Source organism: Rhinolophus sinicus, linkage group LG15 (genome assembly GCF_036562045.2).
Source record: "Rhinolophus sinicus isolate RSC01 linkage group LG15, ASM3656204v1, whole genome shotgun sequence".
In the NCBI taxonomy this organism is placed as follows: Eukaryota; Metazoa; Chordata; class Mammalia; order Chiroptera; family Rhinolophidae; genus Rhinolophus; species Rhinolophus sinicus.
The window spans coordinates 47732049-47753408 of record NC_133764.1 but is presented as its reverse complement, the minus strand read 5'-3'; the positions used below and the strand labels follow the sequence as shown (position 1 = coordinate 47753408).

Below are 21360 nucleotides of genomic sequence, written 5' to 3'. Positions count from 1 at the left end.
TAACAACAAGGGGAAATGCTCGGCACTGCCATTCTGACTGTCTGACCACATGAGACCCCAATGAGCAAAAGATGCAGGAGCCCAGAGGAGGTTGACGCTCCCATAGGAAATCCTGTTTACAGATGTTTGCTAATGGTGTGGGCTGCCATGCGCATAGGAAATCACATCACTGGATGTAGCGAGACATCAATCAAACAACCAGTTGGCAGGTATCGGGATACTGTATCTATGATTCACAGCCTCTGTGAGTGAATTCAATCAGAATCCTCCCATTACTGAGTCTCTATGAGGTTCCTAAATTCTCTGTCTCATTCAAACACTACAACTGATTGACTGATGACATTGTTCTGTCATTCTCTGAAGTCCACAGGCATTCAAAGGTGTAACAGTAAAACAAAATAATACGGGTTGCCACCAAATTACATTATCTATTCACCTAGGAAAACAAGGAGCTGTCTCTCAAAATCCTTTCAAGTTGATTCTTATAATTTTGATACATCTACGAGGGTCTGGATTTCATTCTTGCAGACTCAGATATCTGATCTCATTTATATACAAAGGATGAGCCCTCCTCTAGGGGCATAACAACTTTATCCATCCCCGTAAACGAATATGCCAGTTTGTTAGTCACAAGTATAACTATAATAACTGTAGTTTTTATAGTCTATTTGAGCAGTTGTTTCTGTGTGCATGAATGTCGAAAAGGGAAGTTAAATAATAGCGGAAGGTTGTTTTCTGAGCAAAGACTCAGATGTAATGTGACACTCCCCTGTGCAGCGCTAGTTGTTCGGCCCACCCTGGTCTGTGCGGCTCTCCTGGCCTTGAATTTCCATCATTGACTATGACACGCCCATTTAAGAAACACTCATTTCTACAAGTCCTCAACCAGGCTAGCGAACATTCTAGTCTGATACCATTCCTTTCCTTTAAAGTGCCTCGCATAAATTGGTTCTGCTTCTGTTTATGTCTTTTAGTACAGCTTTGGAAAAGCAACCCTGTCATCTGCTGATGATATCACTGTGCACGTAAAATTTCCAAAAAAATCTATTGATGAGCTATTAGAATTAATAAGAGAGTTTGATTACAAGACCAACATATAACTATGAATTATTTTTTTATATGTAAGAAACTGTTAAAAATTAAACTGTTCATGGATAGGAAGAATTAATATAGTTAAAATGTCCATACTGCCTAAGGCAATATACATATTCAACACAATTCCTATCAAACTATCAAGGACGTTTTTCACAGAAATAGAACATATAATACTAAAATTTATATGGAACCATAAAAGACCCCAGATAGCCTCAGCAATCTTGAGAAATAAGAACAAAGTGGGAGGTATCATGATACCTGACATCAAATTATACTACAAGGCTACAGTAATAAAAACAGCATGGTACTGGCATAAAAAGAGACATATAGATCAATGGAACAGAATAGAGAGCCCAGAAATAAATCCATGCTTATATGGTCATTTAATCTACGACAATGGAAGCAAGAATTTACGGTGGGGTAACGACAGTCTATTCAATAAATGGTGCTGGGAAACCTGGACAGACACATGCAAAAAAATGAAGCTGGACCACCTCCTTACACCATGTACAAAAATAAATTCAAAATGGCTTAAAGACTTAAATGTAAGATCTGAAACCATAAAGTTCCTAGAAGAAAATATAGGAAGAAACTTTACAGACATTACCTGGAGAAAGATTTTTACTGATCTATCCCCTTGGGCAAGGGAAGTAAGAGAAAAAATAAACATGTGGGATTACATCAAACTAAAAAGTTTTTTCACAGCAAAGGAAACCATCAATAAAACCAAAAGGGATCCTACTGAATGGGAAAAGATATTTGCCAATGATATATCCGATAAAGGGTTAATATCCCAAATTTATAAAAAACTCACTCAACTCCAAAAAAACAAACAACCCAATTAAAAAATGGGCGGAGGACATGAAGAGACATTTTTCTAAAAAGGATATACAGATGGCAAACAGACATATGAAAAAATGCTCAACCTCACTAACCATCAGAGAATTGCAAATAAAAAACACAATGAGATACCACCTCACCCCAGTCAGAATGGCTGTCATCAATAAATCAAAAAACAAGTGCTGGTGAGGATGTGGAGAAAAGGGAACCCTTGTGCACTGCTGGTGGGATTACAGATTGGTGCAGCCACTATGGAAAACAGTATGGAGGCATCTCAAAAATCTGAAAATTAAATTACCTTATTATCCAGCAATTCCACTCCTAGGTATTTATCCGGAGAAATCCAAAACTCTAATTCAAAAAGATTTATGCACCCCTATATTTATTGCAGCACTATACACAATAGCCAAGACATGGAAACAACCAAAATGCCCATCAGTAGACGACTGGATTAAGAAACTGTGGTACCTTTATACAAGGGAGGATTACACAGCCATAAAGAAGAAAGAAATCTTACCATTTGCAACAACATGGATGGACCTAGAGAACATTATGTTTAGTGAAATAAGTCAGACAGAGAAAGACATATACCATATGATCTCACTTATATGTGGAATCTAAAGAAAAGAATAAATGAACTAATCAGAAACAGTTTCACAGACATAGAGGAAAAACTGAGGGTTGCTAGATTGGGTGGGTGGGGATAAGGGGGAAGGTGAGGGGATTAGAAAGCACAATCGGTAACCACAAGATTGCCACGGGGATACAAAAGGTAATTTGGGGAATGTAATCAATAATGTTGTAAAGATTTTATAGGGTATCTGATGGACACTTGTCTCATTAGGGAGACCATCTCAGGGAAGATGTAGATGCCTGATCACTACACTCTACACCTGAAGCTGAAGCTGAACAGTAATGAATGCCAAGTACAAGTTTATATACACCCGTACATATATAGTTACAAGAAGCAGAGTACAGCATTAGGAATAGAGACAGTGGAAATGTAATGGCTGTGTGTGACATCAGCGGGATAGTGGATGGGGGGAGGGGGGTTGACACTGTGTGAGGGATATAAATGATAAATGTCAAACTATTACATTGTTTTGCGCACCTGAAACTAATAAAAAAACAAATAATTAAAAAAAGATAAAAAAAATTAAACTATTAAATTGTAGCTAAAATAATAGCATAAAAAATAAAATACCCAGGGAAACATCTAACGAAAAGTGAGAAAGACCTTTCTTTACAGGGAATGGTATAAACACTGTGACTCACCAATACTATGCACAATTTCACTAGTAGATGTTTATCCAGCAGAAATGTTTATCTGTTTCTCAGAGGGCCTTACTAGAACATTCGCAGCAGCACTGTTTTCACTAGTCCCAAACTGCCAACCATCCACGTGTATACCAACAATAAAGGGAACAAAGGAATTGTGTCATATTCATTCAGTGGAAGATTATACAGCAAGGACAATGAATGAACCCCAGATAATAACATGGATGAGTCTCACGATCATCCTGTAACGAGAAGTATCTAATCCTATACTATTTCATTCAGACAAAGTTTAAAAACAATCTCAACTTATACCTTCGGGAATGAGTGAGTGATAAACTCGAAGGGGATGGGGTTAAATTCTATTTCTTAACCTGGTAATAGTGACAAGGATGTGTTCACTTTGAGATAACCTATCAAGATGGAAATTAATAACAATTTACCAGGTTGGAAATCGCAAACCTGAGGACTTTGTAAAATGGATGTTAAACCACAAAAGCGTTTTGAACATGCTAGAACTCAAAGATACTTCAGGTATCATCTCACCTAAACTAAATACTTCATTAAAAACAGAAAAAGAAAGAAAGAAGGAAAAGTAATGTACAATCAGTGACCTAAATGACTCTGGCAGTAAACAGGTTAGGCAGAGATTCACCAACGGCTCTGAGCGGCCCAGGCCAGCAGAAACTATACAGGACCAGATTACAACTGAAGGAGGAACGTGCTGTAATGTGACTATTTCTTTTTATCTAAAAAAAGAGGGGGGGGGTTTCTAAGAGTTATTATCAATTAAGAAACACATTAAGCACTTATTTTCAAAAGATTTCTAACATTTAAGGAACAACTTCCTGTTTACGATTCCCCAACTGACTATGGAAAACAACATAAACAAGAACAAGGAAAACTCTGCTCATTGGTGCCAACTTTTCGGGCTCCAGGTATAAAAGCTCTAGAAGCGAAAAACTTGTCAGAATCTGAGAAACTCACCTTTGAACAGAAACTCACCCTCCACCCCTGACACCATGTGCTGCTCCCCTTGCTGCCAGCCCACCTGCTGCGGGTCCAGCTGTTGTGGGTCAGGCTGCTGCCAGCCCTGCTGCCGCCCTACCTGCTGCCAGACCACCTGCTGTAGGACCACCTGCTGCCGTCCCTGCTGTGTGAGCAGCTGCTGCCAGCCCTGCTGCCGTCCCTGCTGTGTGAGCAGCTGCTGCCAGCCTTGCTGCCGCCCAACCTGCTGCCAGACCACCTGCTGTAGGACCACCTGCTGCCAACCCTGCTGCAAACCCTGCTGTGTGAGCAGCTGCTGCCAGCCCTGCTGCAAACCCTGCTGTGTGAGCAGCTGCTGCCAGCCCTGCTGCAAACCCTGCTGTGTGAGCAGCTGCTGCCAGCCCTGCTGCCGCCCCTGCTGTGTGAGCAGCTGCTGCCAGCCCTGCTGCCGTCCCTGCTGTGTGAGCAGCTGCTGCCAGCCTTGCTGCCGCCCAACCTGCTGCCAGACCACCTGCTGTAGGACCACCTGCTGCCAACCCTGCTGCAAACCCTGCTGTGTGAGCAGCTGCTGCCAGCCCTGCTGCAAACCCTGCTGTGTGAGCAGCTGCTGCCAGCCCTGCTGCCGCCCCTGCTGTGTGAGCAGCTGCTGCCAGCCCTGCTGCCGTCCCTGCTGTGTGAGCAGCTGCTGCCAGCCTTGCTGCCGCCCAACCTGCTGCCAGACCACCTGCTGTAGGACCACCTGCTGCCAGCCCTGCTGCAAACCCTGCTGTGTGAGCAGCTGCTGCCAGCCCTGCTGCAAACCCTGCTGTGTGAGCAGCTGCTGCCAGCCCTGCTGCCGTCCCTGCTGTGTGAGCAGCTGCTGCCAGCCTTGCTGCCGCCCAACCTGCTGCCAGACCACCTGCTGTAGGACCACCTGCTGCCAACCCTGCTGCAAACCCTGCTGTGTGAGCAGCTGCTGCCAGCCCTGCTGCAAACCCTGCTGTGTGAGCAGCTGCTGCCAGCCCTGCTGCAAACCCTGCTGTGTGAGCAGCTGCTGCCAGCCCTGCTGCCATCCCTGCTGTGTGAGCAGCTGCTGCCGTCCCTGCTGTGTGAGCAGCTGCTGCCGTCCCTGCTGTGTCAGCAGCTGCTGCCAGCCTTGCTGCCGCCCAACCTGCTGCCAGACCACCTGCTGTAGGACCACCTGCTGCCAGCCCTGCTGCCGTCCCTGCTGTGTGAGCAGCTGCTGCCAGCCTTGTTCCTGCTGATGACCATTTTGCCGAAGAATCACCAACTGAACTAAATACTGCCTAGTAAATCATTTGCTATGTGGACAAATCCACTTCCTTGACTTTGATGAGAACCAGCATGTCATCACCAAAATTTCTGTTTACAGCTTGTGAAGCAGCTCAATGGAGTGCAGAGGACTTCCCTCAGTTCTCTTCCTCCCGTGGATGTGGTCGTGCGTCAGTTTCCTGCATCCTCGATGTGGAGCTATGCTCTTGGCTTTGACTCTGAGGCCAGGATGTCTTGCTCCCTCTAAGCACCTCATCTTCACTGCCCTTTAATAGGTTCCTGCAATTGGTCAGGATCTTCACAATCATATTTTCTTTTCCGTATACCCATAGTTCTTTTTCCTATTTCTTGTTTGCATGATTGCTTTGACACCTCTCCCTAGATGCAGTGATCTTACCTATATTCTTTAAAATAAATTCCGTACCATTTGAATTCCACATTGTGTTTTCTTTTACTGCACAGTATTACTCATGTAGGAACTCATACACCTGTTGCATACGATCCATATGTAGTATCCAACAGACCTCCATGAATTATTACCCGCATTTTCAGATGAGAAAATATCCTTGTGTAATGCCATGTAGCTGACGGAATACTCATACCCAGGACTGGGTCTTCTGCTTAAGGGCACCTACGTTTACAAGTCAATACAAGTAGCAACGATACTGAGTACTGAGGTCTAGTAAGATGTGCAGTTGATGTTCTACTTTGAGAATGGAAGGAATAATCTCTTGTCTACACAGACAACGTGTGACGATAACGTTTCATCCACGTCAGTGTCCCACACGCCAGCACCTGCAGCTCCATGTTACGACAGCGGGGGTTGCGTTTTAGAGGTCTCACGCAGGCAGGGAGCCAGCAGCCTTTCCTGTCTCAGGTGCTGTCAGCTACTCACACAATTCTTCTGCATCCAATAATTTTTGGCATCCTTCTGTCCTCATGAAAGTCTCATTTAAAGGGACTTGTTCATTAGTCTCATGCAAATCAAATTCTGAATTGCCTCCTTCTGAGTGTCTATCAAGACAGCAAGGAAATAAGTCATTTTCTGCCCTCCAAATGAACCGTATGTGGTATTCCTCAAATTTATCGCCACGTGTCCTTCTGAACTCAATGATTTTAAAAAAAAATTAAGTAAGGACAAAGTCAGGGCATGAGAAACAATGCAATGGGCATTTATGACTTTGAGTAATCCATAGCCTCGGAACCATCTAAGGGAACACAATAACCTCTTGTGTTTTGTGAGGCAAATATGAGACACCCGAGGGAAAAGAAAACTTCTGATTCTATGGGAATCTGAAGAATCTGAGAAAGAAAAGTAGAAGAACTTGTGTGCTCATAGGAGTTATGCTAGAAAGAAGGCTGGCGTTTTCTGTCCTGAACAATGATGCTGCCTGACCCTTCAGTGAGTTAAGGCTTGATTCGGGCTCTGAAAGGAATATAAGAGTTGGGATTGGGGTACCCCCCTGAGAGTAGTAGAGGTATCTTTGATGAATCAAAAGGCCAATGTCCAGGACACATGCCAACTTCTGAGCCAGTGTGTCTGGGATGTTCTGAAGAGACTGCCAAGTCCAAACTTGCTGACTGCTGTCTTTTGCTGTGTTTCTGGGTGAACCAGATGAAGACGCAACATGTGCTTGATTGCCTACTGTTTCCTAGATGTTCATTAAACGCTTTATGTACGTATCTTTAATTCTTGAAAAAGATTTCAAGGTGGGTAAATATATGTTCCTGTTTTAGAGAAGAAGAAATGAAGCCTGAGAGAGGTAAGTGAAAGTCATAGTTTGCTTTCTCAGAAAAAATATCCGAGAAAAAGGTTCACGTGGACATAGTTTATTGAGGATGCGCAGATCACATTGGCAGCTCATCGAGGAAATGATGTAGGCAAAGGTGCCTAGGAAGCCAGTATCAAAGTTTGCAACTGAAGCTTAAACTTGAGAGGAAACATTCAGAAATGATTTAAACATGCACTTTAGAATTCTCCTACTTGACGAACAAAGGAGCTGGAGTCCTTATAAACAGGTCTCCAGAATCACTGGCTGAATGTGTTTTGTAGTGAGGCACTCACAGACAGCGTGGCTTTCTGCTGCTGCATGAAGAGAGCCCTAAGACATAAAAGTGCACGTCTGGCGGAAGGAAATTGGTCTGAGCAAATGAAGGATAAAAGTCATACGATCACCTCAATAGATACAGAAAAAGGACTGGACAAAATTCAACATCCATTTATGCTAAAAAGTCTCAAAAAATGAGGATAGAGGGAACGCATCTCAACATAATCAAGTCTATACATGACAAGCCCACAGCTAATATCATACTCAGTGGTGAAAATCTGAGAACTTTTTCTCTAAGATCAGGAACAAGACAAGAATGCTCCCTCTCCCTACTTTTATTCAACAGAGTATTGGAAGTCTTAGCCAGAGCAATTAGTCATAAAACATAATAAAAAACAAAGCAAAACAAAAACACAAAGGCATCCAAATCAGAAAGGAAGACGTAAAACTGACTCTATTTGCAGATGTCATAATATTATATGTAGAAAAATCTAGACGCTACATAAAAAAAAGAACTTAGAAATGTTGATATAAGACTTTCCAAACCCGTAGAGAATTTTTATAAGAGGTCATTTGAGCCAAACTGATGACCATGCTGTGAAGCCAGATCTCGACCACACTGAAGCATGACAGTTTTGCAGGTCTTTATATACACTTGGAATTAAGGAGGGCATGTACGGAAGATTCCCTGAAGGTAGAAGAAAGCAGGGCAGAGAAATCTGTATGATTGGATTACAGGATCTTTAACAAGATTATATGCTTCAAGGGGTCTGGAAAACAGGATTACTCTGGCATTTCAAAGGTGTGTTAACCTAGTTGCACAAGAAAAGTGGGTATGGCTGATTTAAGGCAAAGATATACCTTTCACTAAGAAATTATAGGCCTGGGGTGTGACTATCCACCATTACCTGCCCAGTTAGGAATTTATTACCAGATCACTGTATGAGGTTACTTTTGGTCACGGATTTATTACAGAGCCCCCTTTTCATTCATAGAACTAATCAACAAATTAACAAGTTGCAGTCTATAAAATCAATATACAGAAATCTGTTGCATTCTTTGTTTTTAAATTTTTATTGGAGAATCTTGGGGAACAGTGTGTTTCTCCAGGGCCCATCAGCTCCAAGTCATTGTCCTTTAATCTAGTGGGGGAGGGCACAACTCAGTTCCAAGTCCAGTTGCTGTTTTCAATCTTTAGTTGCAGGGGGCGCAGCCCACCATCCCATGCAGGAATTGAACCAGCAACTTTACTGTTGAGAGCTCGCACTCTAACCAACTGAGCCATCCGGCTGCCCCTCTGTTGCTTATACACTAATAATCAACTATCAGAAAGAGAAATTAAGATGATAATTGTATCAAAAAAATACCTAGGAATAAATATAACCAAGAAGATGACAGACCTGCACACTGAAAACTAGAAGATACATATGAAAGAAATTAAAGAAGATGTACATAATTCCATGCTCATGGATTGGAAGAATTAATATTGTTAAAATGGCCACACTACTCAAAGCAATCAACAGATTCAATGTCATCCCTATTAAAATTCCAATGGTATTTTTCACAGAAATAGAAAAAAAAATGCTAAACTTTACATGGAACCTCAGAAATCCCCAAAGCAATCTTGAGAAACAAGAGCTAAGCTACAGGCATCATGCTCCCTGATTTCAAACTATATTACAGTCCTCTAGTAATCAAAACAGTATGGTATTAGTATAAAAACAGACACATAGAACATGGGAACAGAATACAGAGCTGAGAAATAAACCCACACATTTATGGTCAAAATATTTATGACAAAGGATCCTAGAATACACAATGGGAAAAGGACAGTCTTTTCAATAAATGGTTTTGAACAAACATGCAAAAGAATGTAATGGGACACTATTCTACATCATACAAAAAATGAACTCAAAATGGATTAAAGACTTGAACAAAAGACTGGAAATGCAACACGGAGCATTATCATGATAGAAGATGAAACCATTTGCCCATTTCATGTTAATGCATTGTTTGTGATCCATGATTTATGGCATACTTTAAAATATACCTTCTCTCAACCATAGTGCAACTGACTCACCGAACAAGTTGAAACTTGTCACACACTGTTACTAAGGCTCAATGTGCTGCTTCCCGTATTGAAAATCCCTGCCTTTCTGTTGGATGGCACTCAGCAGCAGCATTCACCGTATTTTATGATCACAATGGAAAGGCTCTGTGTCACATATCACTTCTGGTATGGCAATTTCTGTCAAATAAAAATATTATGGTGTGTCCTCACCCACTTTATTCACTGGATCGGGCATCATGCGACTTTTGGCTCTTCCCCAAAGTTAAAATGACCATGAAAGGTAAACGTTTTAAAATGATTCAGGACATCAAGGCAGCCACAACAGCACAACCAAAGACACTCACAAAAGAGGACTTCCAGAACTGATTCAGAAAGCGGCAAGAACGATGGGATAAGTGTGTTTGAAGCAAGGGGGAGTATTTTAGGGGGGGATTAATGGCAGTGTGACTTCTACTGTAATAAAAATCTTAAACATTCACCGTATGTTTTGATCACACCTCATACGTATCTAGAAGACAGAGAATGGGGCAGAAAAACGTTTTAGATTATGGCTGACAATTTTCCATGTTTGTGAAATATATAAATTTACACAGTAAAATATACCTAGGCTATCACCTTATCTCACCTGTTTGCCTCAATTAATAAAACAAAGTATGTGCAAATTGGGATGTCTCACCTGAGATACTGACCCACCTAGAACTAGAGACGGAACATTAATGGACTGATGCTCTGAAACCCAGTGTATGGCTTCTGCCTCCATCCTCCTGTTTTGCTGCTGATTTGCCAACTGTCCTCTACCCAAGGTCTCTGATAGACCTGGGAAACACATTTTGAGCAGATCGCCACAGAGAGACACATGCTAGAGCCTTGAACCAGACTTTCAGAAGTATCAGACTTGGACTCACGCAGGGCTTCATTCCCACAGACCCGTCAGGTGCTGACCTCTCAGGGCACTTCCCAATCTAAACACGGCCAAAGGAGCAAAGCTGAGAAAGGACAACTCTCCTGACCTTCCTCAAACCTGCGGGAACTAGCACATGACCAAATGACATCACATGACCAGAAATGTTGCTGAGGATGATTCCTCACTGTCATTTCTGGAAACGGTCCTTAAGTAGTATTCCCAATTAAGAAAAAGATCAAACAGAAATTTACAGAAGCCTCAAAACACAAACGGAACAACTTCCTCCTTGAAAATTTCCCAGTGACACAAAAACAACATAAACAACCACAAGGAAAGTCCTGCTTATTGGTCCCAATATTGGGGTCCAGGGTATAAAAGCCCCAGAAAAGAAGGGCTCATCAGAATCCGAGAAACTCACCTCTGAACAGAAACTCACCCTCCACCCCTGACACCATGTGCTGCTCCCCTTGCTGCCAGCCCACCTGCTGTGGGTCCAGCTGTTGTGGGTCAGGCTGCTGCCAGCCCTGCTGCCGCCCCACCTGCTGCCAGACCACCTGCTGTAGGACCACCTGCTGCCGTCCCTGCTGCCGTCCCTGCTGTGTGAGCAGCTGCTGCCAGCCCAGCTGCTGTGGGTCCAGCTGCTGCCAGCCCTGCTGCCGCCCCACTTGCTGCTGCCAGCCCTGCTGCCAGCCAGTGTGCAGTTGTCCCGTGTACGTGCAGAGAACCTGCTACCTCCCCACCTGCTGCTGCGTGCCTGGGTGCATTCGCTACGGCGGGTGCAGCTGCTGCCAGCCTTGCTGCTGCTGATCTCCTCGCCAGAGCACCGCCGTCTGCACAAACGCCTCCTGCCAACTGCCTTGCCATTATGGAAACAAATTCACCTTCTAGGCTTTGCTGACAACCAGCACGCTGGAGCGTAATTTGTGTGACTCATCGGCCTGTTTCAAAGCTTGTGCATCTGCTCGACTAGGGCGCAGGACATCATCCTGATTCTTGTCTTCCTTGTGTCTCATGGATCAAGTGCCAGCTTCGTGCGTCCTCAATATGGAGCATTGGTCTCTGCTTTGACTCTGAAATCAACACCTTCACCTGCTCCCTCTGAATAATGTCGGAAAACAAATTCTCATAACTCTTGGGTTTCTGCTACTGGTCTTGATAGTAGTCTTCATAAACGTGTTCTTTTCAATGTACTCACGGTCTCGTATCCTGTGTTCTAATTTTCATGATCACTTTTGCGTTGTCTCTATACATGCAAGAATTCTTACCTACATTTCATAATAAATCTTGTACTATTATTCATCTCAAGTTGTGTTCTGTTTTATTGTACAGCATTCCTGACACAGGGACGTATCACATACTACATACATTCCCATTCTGAGCCTCATGAAAATACCCCTCAAGCTGTTTTCTCCCATTTTTCAGAAGAGAAAATATTTCACTGTGTAATGTAGGTAAACATGGTCTGAGATGGGAGACCAGGTCTCCTGCTCCTCTCAAGGGCACTGCAATCTACATATCGAGACAAGTAGAGATGAACCTGGGACTAAGCACCAGCCAGACGTGCACTTGAGCTTTTCTCTTGACAATGGGAAGAACAGCCTCTTGCGTACGTAGATAACATTTGTGTTCACACAGTGCTTCCCTAAGCAGGGTCCCACATCCACCAGCCCCAGCTGTTTCAGTGAGGAGAGCAGTGAGCTTCTGTTAGGGGAGCAGCAAATGCATTTAAGAGCGCTCGTGAAAGCCAGGAAACTTCCTTTGTCTTGGGCTGTGACCAGCCCTGCATGCAATTCACCTGGGCCCAATAATTTTGAGCACCACTTGTGTCCTCTGGGTTCTGACCTGCGACTGGTACACTCTGTCATCAGAAAGTAACGTGAGTGTGGCTGGTGTTCCCGGCCCTCCCCCTGCCTAGACGTTCTTTGATGTCATAGAATTGGTATCTTGGTGTCACTTCATTCATCTCAACAGAAACTGGGATTAAGAATCACCCTTATAAAACATACAAGCTCGGGCCATGTTTCCCAGGCTCCCAAACTTCGAGGCAATTTGATATCCTGACCTGGATGTTGTCATGGGGAAGTGAATTTCTAGAGTCCTGAGCATTGAGAGATCCATGCAATGAACATATAACCCTGGGATCCCGTCATAATTTCTAGGCTGTAAAAGGCGACAGTACAACTTCCTGTGTTCTATGAGATAAGGACACAGAAGCTAAAGGAAACCAAAATGAGAGTTTCCAGGAGAAAGGAGAAAAAAGGTAAGAAGAAGAAAACAAAAAGGAAGGCTGCACTATTCAAAGTCAAGGGCATTTGGTTGGTTCCCAAGTGGGGGAAACCTGGATCTTTGGATGTAAAACTGAATAGTAAAAGGAATCACTAGAGCAACCAGTAGTCCAAGGCTAACGCAGCTCTGGGAGGAAAACAGGAAGTTTTGATTACGGCCACCTTATTAAGAGATGTAAACATGCTTTGGGTTACTTAGCACACTAGATGTGACAGAAAGTGTGATCTTTCTAGAGGATGTATCTGGAATTCTCTGCCAGGTTACGAAACTTTCCACCATGGAGAATAGATGGGAAGAATGACTAACATTTATTGAGGTCCTACTATACACTGGGTATTGAGTAGACGCCTTATCTACATTCCCTCTCATTCTCCTACAATCCTCAAAGGTGGGTTAAAGCTGAGGAAATCAGTGCTGATGGAGGCAAAGTAACTTGCATGAAATTGGCACCAGCGGCTTTCCCCCCTTCGTGCTACTTATACTGGAATGCATCTCTGAAGGTAGAGCATTTTGTTGATGAAACGAAAGTGATGAATTCAAACCACATTTTAACACATTTTGAATTAAAACCACATTTTAACAAGGTTTTCATCTGTGTCACACAAAATTCATTAATAGATGATTCTATTAGCAGCAAGCCAGTCCACTTGGGTACTCATTTTCTGCAGCATGGGCTGAGTTCAATTGTAACTGACACAATTCTTTCCACACTGAGCTCCCATGGGGACACCTTATAGCACACCTGTCCTGGAGACACTATATTTACCTTTACTGGTAAAGAAAAATCAGTTAGTCTGTCTGACAACCGAAATATTTTGCTCTGAACTGCAGTTTAAAATTACAAATGTCTCAAGATCCATCCATGTTGTCACAAACGTCACCTGAAATCTATGTAATTTTACTAACAATTGTCACCCCAATAAATTTAATAAAATAAAATTTAAAAAAATTACAAATGTCAAGGAGTGTATTAAATGGAGGAACAAAAGGGACAATGAGACTCCATCGTGTGTATCAATGGAGCAAAGCAGAATAAGGTGCATAATATTTCGGATACTTAGCGATCTCCATATTTGGTTAACCTTTTAAAAGAAAGCGCCTCTGTCTTTCACTGGCAACAGTGTGGCTCCTGATACCGCTCCATGTGCACTGAATTAAGGATTTCTGGGGCTTCTGCTGCTGAGGTGTCCTGACCTTGGCTGCAAAGGTGGAGAAACCCCGTTTGTAGGTCCAGCACATGGGTATTAGTGTTTTTCACTCAACATAATTTTCTGTTGCGTCATCCAGGGTGTTAGGTTATCAATAGTTTATTCTCTCTGGTTGCTGAGAAGCGAATACATAGTATGAATGTACCACTGTTTGCTTAACCACTCAATCCACTAAAGGACATGTGGGTTGTTTCATTCTTTGGCTATGGTATTATGAATAGAATTGCTATAAACATTCATGAACAGGTTACTGTGTGAACAAAGTCTTCATTTCTCTGGTAGAAATGCCCAAGAATGCCATTTCCAGATTATATGGTAGCTGAATATTTCCTTTTTAAAGTAACTGTCTGTTTTCTAGAATGGCTCGATCATTTTACATTCACACCAGCGTTACACAGTGATAGAGTTTCTCAACATCCTCACCAGCATTTGGTGTTATCTACTTTTTATTTTAGCCACTGAGATAGGTGTGTAGTAATATCTCATCATGGCTTTAATGTTCATGTTCCTGATGGCTAATGCTATTGACCATCTTTCTATGTGCTTACTTGCCACCTATATGTCTTCTTCAGTGAAATGTCCCTTGTTTCTTTGCCCATGCTCTAACTGGACTGTTGCTTTTTATTTTTATTTTTCTGTTGAGTTGGAGAGTTCTTTATATATTTTAGATACTAGTGCTCTGTCAGATATGTGGTTTATAAGTTTTTCTCCCAACCTAAAGCTTGTATTCGCATCCTTTTAACAGCGTATCTTGCGGAGCAAAAGTTTTTCATGTCAATGAAGTTCAATTTATCAATTTTTCTTTTTATGGATTGTACTTTTGGTGTCAATAGTAAGAACTCTTTGCCTTGTCCAAGATCCCAAAGACCTTTCCCTATGTTTTCTTGTAAAAAATTTAGTTTTATGTCTTCCACTTAAGTTTGTGATGCATTTGAGTTAATTTTTTTTACAGTGTGAGACTTGAGATTGAGGTTTTGATTGTTCGTTCTTTTTTTGCTTATAGACGTCCAATTTGCTCCTTTGTCAAAAAAGTAGATGAGGAGCGGGGGGGTTATCACTGTGTGAGGGATATAAATGATAATTGTCTATTACATTGCTTTGTACACCTGAAACTAATTTTTAAAAAGGATTATTGAATAAATCTTATTATTAATATTTTAAAAAGTCATTTGGCATATTTGTGTGGTTCTGAGTCATCAATGTCTTTTAATTGGAGATTTTATTCCCTTCATATTTATTCTGATAACTAATGTATTTATCCTTAATTTGTAAATAGCTTTATTGAGATGTAATTCAAAAACCACTGAGTTCACCCATTAAAAGTATACAGTTCAATGTTCTTAGAATCTAAACAGGGCTGTGCAACTATCACAACTAATTTTAGAACATCTTCCTCTCCCTGAAAAGAAACTTTGTATCCCGTTAGCAGTCATTCCCCATTCCCCCAATTTCCACCCCAGCTGTAGGGAACCACTGATGTACTTTCTGTCTCTACAGATTTGCCTCTCTGGATATTCCATATATATGGGATTGTACAACATGTAGTCTTCCGTGACTGACTTCTTTCACTTAGTGTATTGTTGTCAAGGTTCATCCACATTGTAGCATGTGCCAATACTTCATTACTTTTTATTGGCAAATAATTCCCATTGTATAGATACACTGTTTTCTGTTTATCCAGTCATCAGCTAATGGACACTGGGTTGTTTTCACTTTTTGGTTATTATAAATGATGGTGCTTTGAATACTTGTGCACAACTTTGTACGTAGACAAATATTTTTGTTTCTCTTCAGGGTATCTCCCGGAGTGGAATAGTCTGTATGCATAACTCTATGGTTAATTTCTGAGAAATCACCAAACTATTTTCCAAAGCAGTGCACCATTTTATAATCCCATCAGCAAGGTATAAAGGTGCCAACTTCTGCACATTCTCACCAACACTTATTATCTGTCTCTTAAGTCCTAGTGGGAATACAGTGGTATATTGTGGTTTTGATTTGCATTTCCCTAACAACTAATGATGTTGAGCATCTTTCCATGGGCTTATAAGCCGTTTGTGTATCATCTTTGTACACATGTCTATTCAAATTCTTTGTCCGTATTTAATTGGGTTATTTTTGTTTTTATTATTGAGTTGTAAGAATTTTTTATATATCTTGGATACAAGTTCATTTTTCCTATATCCTTTATTTAGTTACTTCTATTGTATTAAATGGATATTTTCTAGTGTAACATTTAAGTTCCTTTAGTAAGTGTGTGTGTGTGTGTGTGTGTGTGTGTGTGTGTGTAAACTCTATACATATTATATAGATGTTTAAGCTCTAAGGCTTAAAATATATACCTTGATTTATCTTAATGTACTTAAAATTTATACTGATTTAATTTCAGTGAAACATAGAAACTTTATTTTTATACAACACCACTCTGTCTCCTTTTCTTGTGCTAATATTGTTATACATATTCTGTATATATGTTACAAACTCAATAATGCACTGTTACAATTATTACTTTATATATTTTTATGTCTTTTAAACAAGCTGAGCGAAGAAAGGAGAGCAAGTATATATCTGTAGAGTTATATTAACCCTCTCATGTAACCTTTCTGATTCTCATTTCTTCCCGTAGATTCAAGTTACCTCTGATGTCATTACCCTGCTCCAATACAGCTTTGCTCCCACCTGTTTCTTTCCTGCCGTTGTTGTCAAATATGTTACATATCCAGCTGTTATAAGCCCGACAGTATAATTATTTGCATATTGTTTATGTAATTACTTTTAAATCAGTTAAGAGAAGAAAGGAGGAAAATATGCAATTATATCCAATTGTACTACATAGCCTTCCAGACCTTCTGAGTTGACTGTGCTCTACTTGTAATGGAGGAGCTACCAGCCTCATTGTAATTATTCTCCACTGAGATTGCCACTGTTTCCATGCCTGTAGGCATGGAATTCTCCAAGCTCCATTCCCAATAAAGTCAGTTTCCCCAGGGAGAGCTACAAAACTCTTAGTCCTTAAGACTTGCCTTCCCTCTGGTCAGAATCTCTGTTCGGGGCACCAGGATTAGAGAAGAGATGCACTTTTCCTAATGTGACACCCCCATACTACACAAGGTGGGTCCCCACTCGTCTCAGCTTGCTCCTCCCCACATGAAACTCTTCTGTATAAGCAAAATGGGGTGTGGGCAATGAGACTTGGCTTCATTGAAAGCAAGTAGGCTTGACTGAGTGTGATCAGGGAGGCCTGGTCTTTCTCTAACTGGATGGAAGAGGAACAGTTGTATCCATCAGTGCACCTCCTTTCCAGGGCACTCCAAATCTCTGAAGTTCTCAAGAACTGCAGGAAACAAGCAAACAGAGGGCTTTCTCTCTGTATGCTGAGTTTCCATACGGCTGAGGAAAGTAGCCACCCTTCACACGGATCAAGGTAAGTGAGCTTTGATCCACATTTGCTCCCAAGTCACTAGGCCCTTGGTCTTTCCCACCTTGCTGTACAAACCTTGGTTTACTATGCCACAGAGCCCGACTCCTGTTCCATCTTCTTGAGAAGATAAAGTCTCAGTGTAGTGAACTTCACGCCTTATTCTGATTGGTGGAATTGCACAAGTAAGGAGTTGGGAGAGAAGGTCATGGCCCTGGGCTCTCTTGGGCACTTTCCGAGAATATCCTAGGCAGCTTCCGAAAAATACAGATTTTCAGGCTTCACTACTGGGGGTCTGTGTCTCTTGGTTCTTTCATAAAGAAGAGATATGATAATTTCACGTGCAATTCTGATTCCTAAACAGAGCAATACTGCCAATAAGAATCAGTAATGATGAGGAAACATACCAAAATGTATTGCTTGGATTCCTTTCCTGCCTCACGCATTACCAGCCTGCACCTGGAGCCATACCCTGTCTCATTGCTCAAGAATCACTCACAGTGGGGCGTCTTCTCCTGTCCAGGATCCCTCAGTACATCATTCTGAGTGGGCATTATTTCATTCCCATTGACTTTTCCCAGCTTTGGCCCCATCTGCTCTGTGTCCTGAACTCATGACTCACAGCTTAGGCCTAGGTTGAGTCATAAAAAAGAGAAACATAGGGACATTAGTGACAAATGGTCAGTCCCATCACAACCAATTGGAAGAGAGAGTTGCAGTCTTGAAACTTAGATGATACATACAAGGAAGAAACACAAGAGTTGGTTTGAAGGCAAGATCAGAGTGAAGATACATCACAGACAGGAAAAATGCATTCTATCTAACTTTGCAAGAAAAAATGCTTACAATTACCTAATTAAACAATTGCTTATCTATTAAGATAAACAACAACAAGGAAGAAGCTCCCCCAACAGGGTATAAAAGGGGATCTGAGCAAGAAGAGTCAGTAAACTCACTCTCCTGGAAACCCACCCAGACCCTCCACCCTCTGACACCATGGTCAACTCCTGTTGTGGCTCCGTCTGCTCTGACCAGGGCTGTGGCCAAGGCTGCTGCCAGGAGACCTGCTGCCGTCCCACCTGCTGTCAGACCACCTGCTGCAGGACCACCTGCTGCCGCCCTTGCTGTGTGTCCAGCTGCTGCCGCCCCAGCTGCTGTGGCTCCAGCTGCTGCCACCCCAGCTGCTGCATCTCTAGCTGCTGCCGCCCCACCTGCTGCAACTCTAGCTGCTGCCGCCCCACCTGCTGCATCTCTAGCTGCTGCCGCCCCAGCTGCTGCGTTTCTAGTTGCTGTCGCCCTTCCTGCTGTGGCTCCAGCTGCTGCCGCCCCAGCTGCTGTGGCTCCAGCTGCTGCCGCCCCAGCTGCTGTGTGTACACCTGCTGCCGTCCAGTCTGCTGCCAGACCACCTGCTGCCAGACCACCTGCTGTCGCCCCAGCTGCTGTGGATCCTCTTGTTGTTGAACCCCTTTTCTCACCACCAGCCCTGAGTCAACTATCAGTGTATCAATCTTGTTCTCATTTCCTTTGTCCACAGTACCTGGCCCTGTTCTGAAATGTTACTATGTTTATTCATCCCTACATCATGCCACCAAGCAACTATTTAAGAGCAACAATTTAAATACCCCGCAAAACCCCTGTGCCTAGTGTTCTATGCCTATTGCCGTGGCACAGTCAGATGCCCACATGTCTACACTACTGCATGGGATAGGCTCCTAATCCTGTGATTGCTGTGCATGGTTTGGCCTGCGCAATGAACTGTGTGTGGTGGTAGAGTAACTATGTCTCAATAAATACTACTCCCTTGGTATCAGACATGTTTGTGACCCTTAATTATTTTTCAGTGTTGATTATGAATTGGGGATAAGTTTGAATATGTTATGGGAACAAAGAAACTGATTTGGCATATATCAATCAAAGCCTATATTAGAGAAAATGCCAAATAGTTACGTTTTTCCCCAAACCAGATTGCCTACCTTGTCTGCCTTCAAGCTTATTGAGAGAAAACAAGAACAATCTTTTTACTATAACTGAATTACAAACCGTCTGTTGTGGGAAGTTCATAAGTTGAATGAGACCCAGGTCCGACCCCTCGGATAACTCATAATGAAATCCTGGATGTAATAAAAGACAGATGTCAGGTAGAGTTTGTTGGTAATATTGGTGAAAAAGAGGAGTCTATTCTATTGGAGAAGAGTAATATATAAGAATTGATTCCTGGGAATAAAATGTGTCAAGTGTGAAAATTCAGGGGAATGAGCACAGCTTACAAACACGTAACATGAGACAAAGCGAAGGGGAGGACTGGATGAAAGCCCCTGGATGAAAGAGTGCTTACATTCTTATGAAGATAACTTATTTTAAAAGTACCAGAAGACACTGTCTCATATGCTGACAGACGGTGCACTAGGAGCTGGGCCATCTCCCTCCAACGGAGTGGCTCCATTTTATCTCATTTGGACATCTACAGTAAGCTTCCAGGTGCGAAGGCATTTTTAAAAAGCTTTAAAGGTTTGGAAATCATTAAGTTAAAACAAGAAAACCACACCAATATGAATAATGTGAATAAAATACCAAGAAGGTAGCATAAGTGGGAAAATACAGATGACACATGTTATATTTAAAGCACGAGTACAAAACAAAACAAAACGCACTGAACTGGCAAAATTCTCCCATGCGTCCCTGGTCTATCTATGGGTTTCATCTAATCCTACTGAAGTGAATAGTAAATCTCATGCAATCTGATCTTTCTGATTCCACTTCTCCATCCAAATCCTGAACAATGTCCCGGGAACACCTGTATCAGAATCATTTGCTACATTATTATTATGATGTAAAAATGCAAATTCTGTAGCCTAAGATTTTCTATATCAGAATCTTTGGGGAACAGGCTAGGAATTTAGCTTTATTATCAAGTTCCCAAGACAATTCTTAAGCCCACTAGTGCTTCAGAGCTGCTACAAAGTCTAGCTCTCGAAAGGCACTGACCATGGTGTGAGCACACCACGCTCTCCCACGTCTCTGTGCCTTTGTATGTGTTGGCATCACTGGCTCAAGTGCACTCTCCATCTGTCCCCTTCTTCTTTAAGGTCCATGTCTAACGGTCCTTTTCTGCATCACTTTTAGACGGTTAGTTACTCCTCCTATCATGAGGGGGTCCATAGCACTCAGTTCTCTGTATAGAATTATTCTTTGGACTGTCATTATTTATTTACTTATCGCTCTTCCTATCTACACTGAGTTTATCAAAGGCGGGGGTTATATGTTTTATTCAATAGCCACATGTATAGAGCCAGCTCCTGGTCATGCTGGGAGCCAGGTATGGAAGCTATAAAAAGGACCCATTAGTACCTTTTCTGAGGAAGCTCAGGAAAAGTGGTGGTAAGAAATTGTGAAACACACAAGGAGCATGCTCCCGGAATACTGGAAGAGGGCTACCTAAAGGAGGGGTAGTTTGGTGGAGAGTATCATGGGGGGTTTGATGGAGGAGGTAACGACCCCTAAATCTTAGAGAACAAGTAATATGGAGGTTCATGCATGCACAGAACAGGGGGGCTCTCCACCACCGTTTGCTGAATCGATCAGTAAGTGACAATCTACAGCTCCACAGGACTCCAGTTTTATGATTCTTCAAACCCAAAGACCCTTTAAGATGCACCTTTCTGACCGACACGCACCTGGTCTGCAAACATGGGCCTGCTATTGGGATCCCAATTATGAGTCACTTGGAGCTCTTGCAGGCCCCAGCCCAATCCCTACACGAGTCTGGGCACATTCGGACACTGAAGACTGTGGGATCGGTGACTCACTTTCACTCTCAGGACAGTAATTCTAGTTTAAGGGCATTATACATTCCTGGGAATGTTATGTATTGGGGCAAAAATCCATCATTTGGCTGACACATCACCTGAACCATCGGAAAAGGACTAGGACAATGCCCTGAATGTCTCCTATACCCT

At 42.4% G+C, this 21360-nt stretch overlaps 1 protein-coding gene and 1 long non-coding RNA gene across 5 annotated transcripts in view; one reads left to right on the top strand and one right to left on the bottom strand.

Moving 5' to 3' along the window:
* The window catches only part of LOC141568817 (uncharacterized), a 302708-nt gene that overhangs the window by 46248 nt on the left and 235100 nt on the right, over positions 1 to 21360 (bottom strand). The gene's annotated exons all lie outside the window — the stretch shown is intronic.
* Positions 4233 to 11299, top strand: LOC141568956 (uncharacterized). Its single transcript, XM_074320358.1, has 2 exons — positions 4233 to 5371; positions 10969 to 11299. The coding sequence occupies exons 1-2, from the start codon at positions 4233 to 4235 to the stop codon at positions 11297 to 11299; spliced, it is 1470 nt and encodes a 489-aa protein (XP_074176459.1).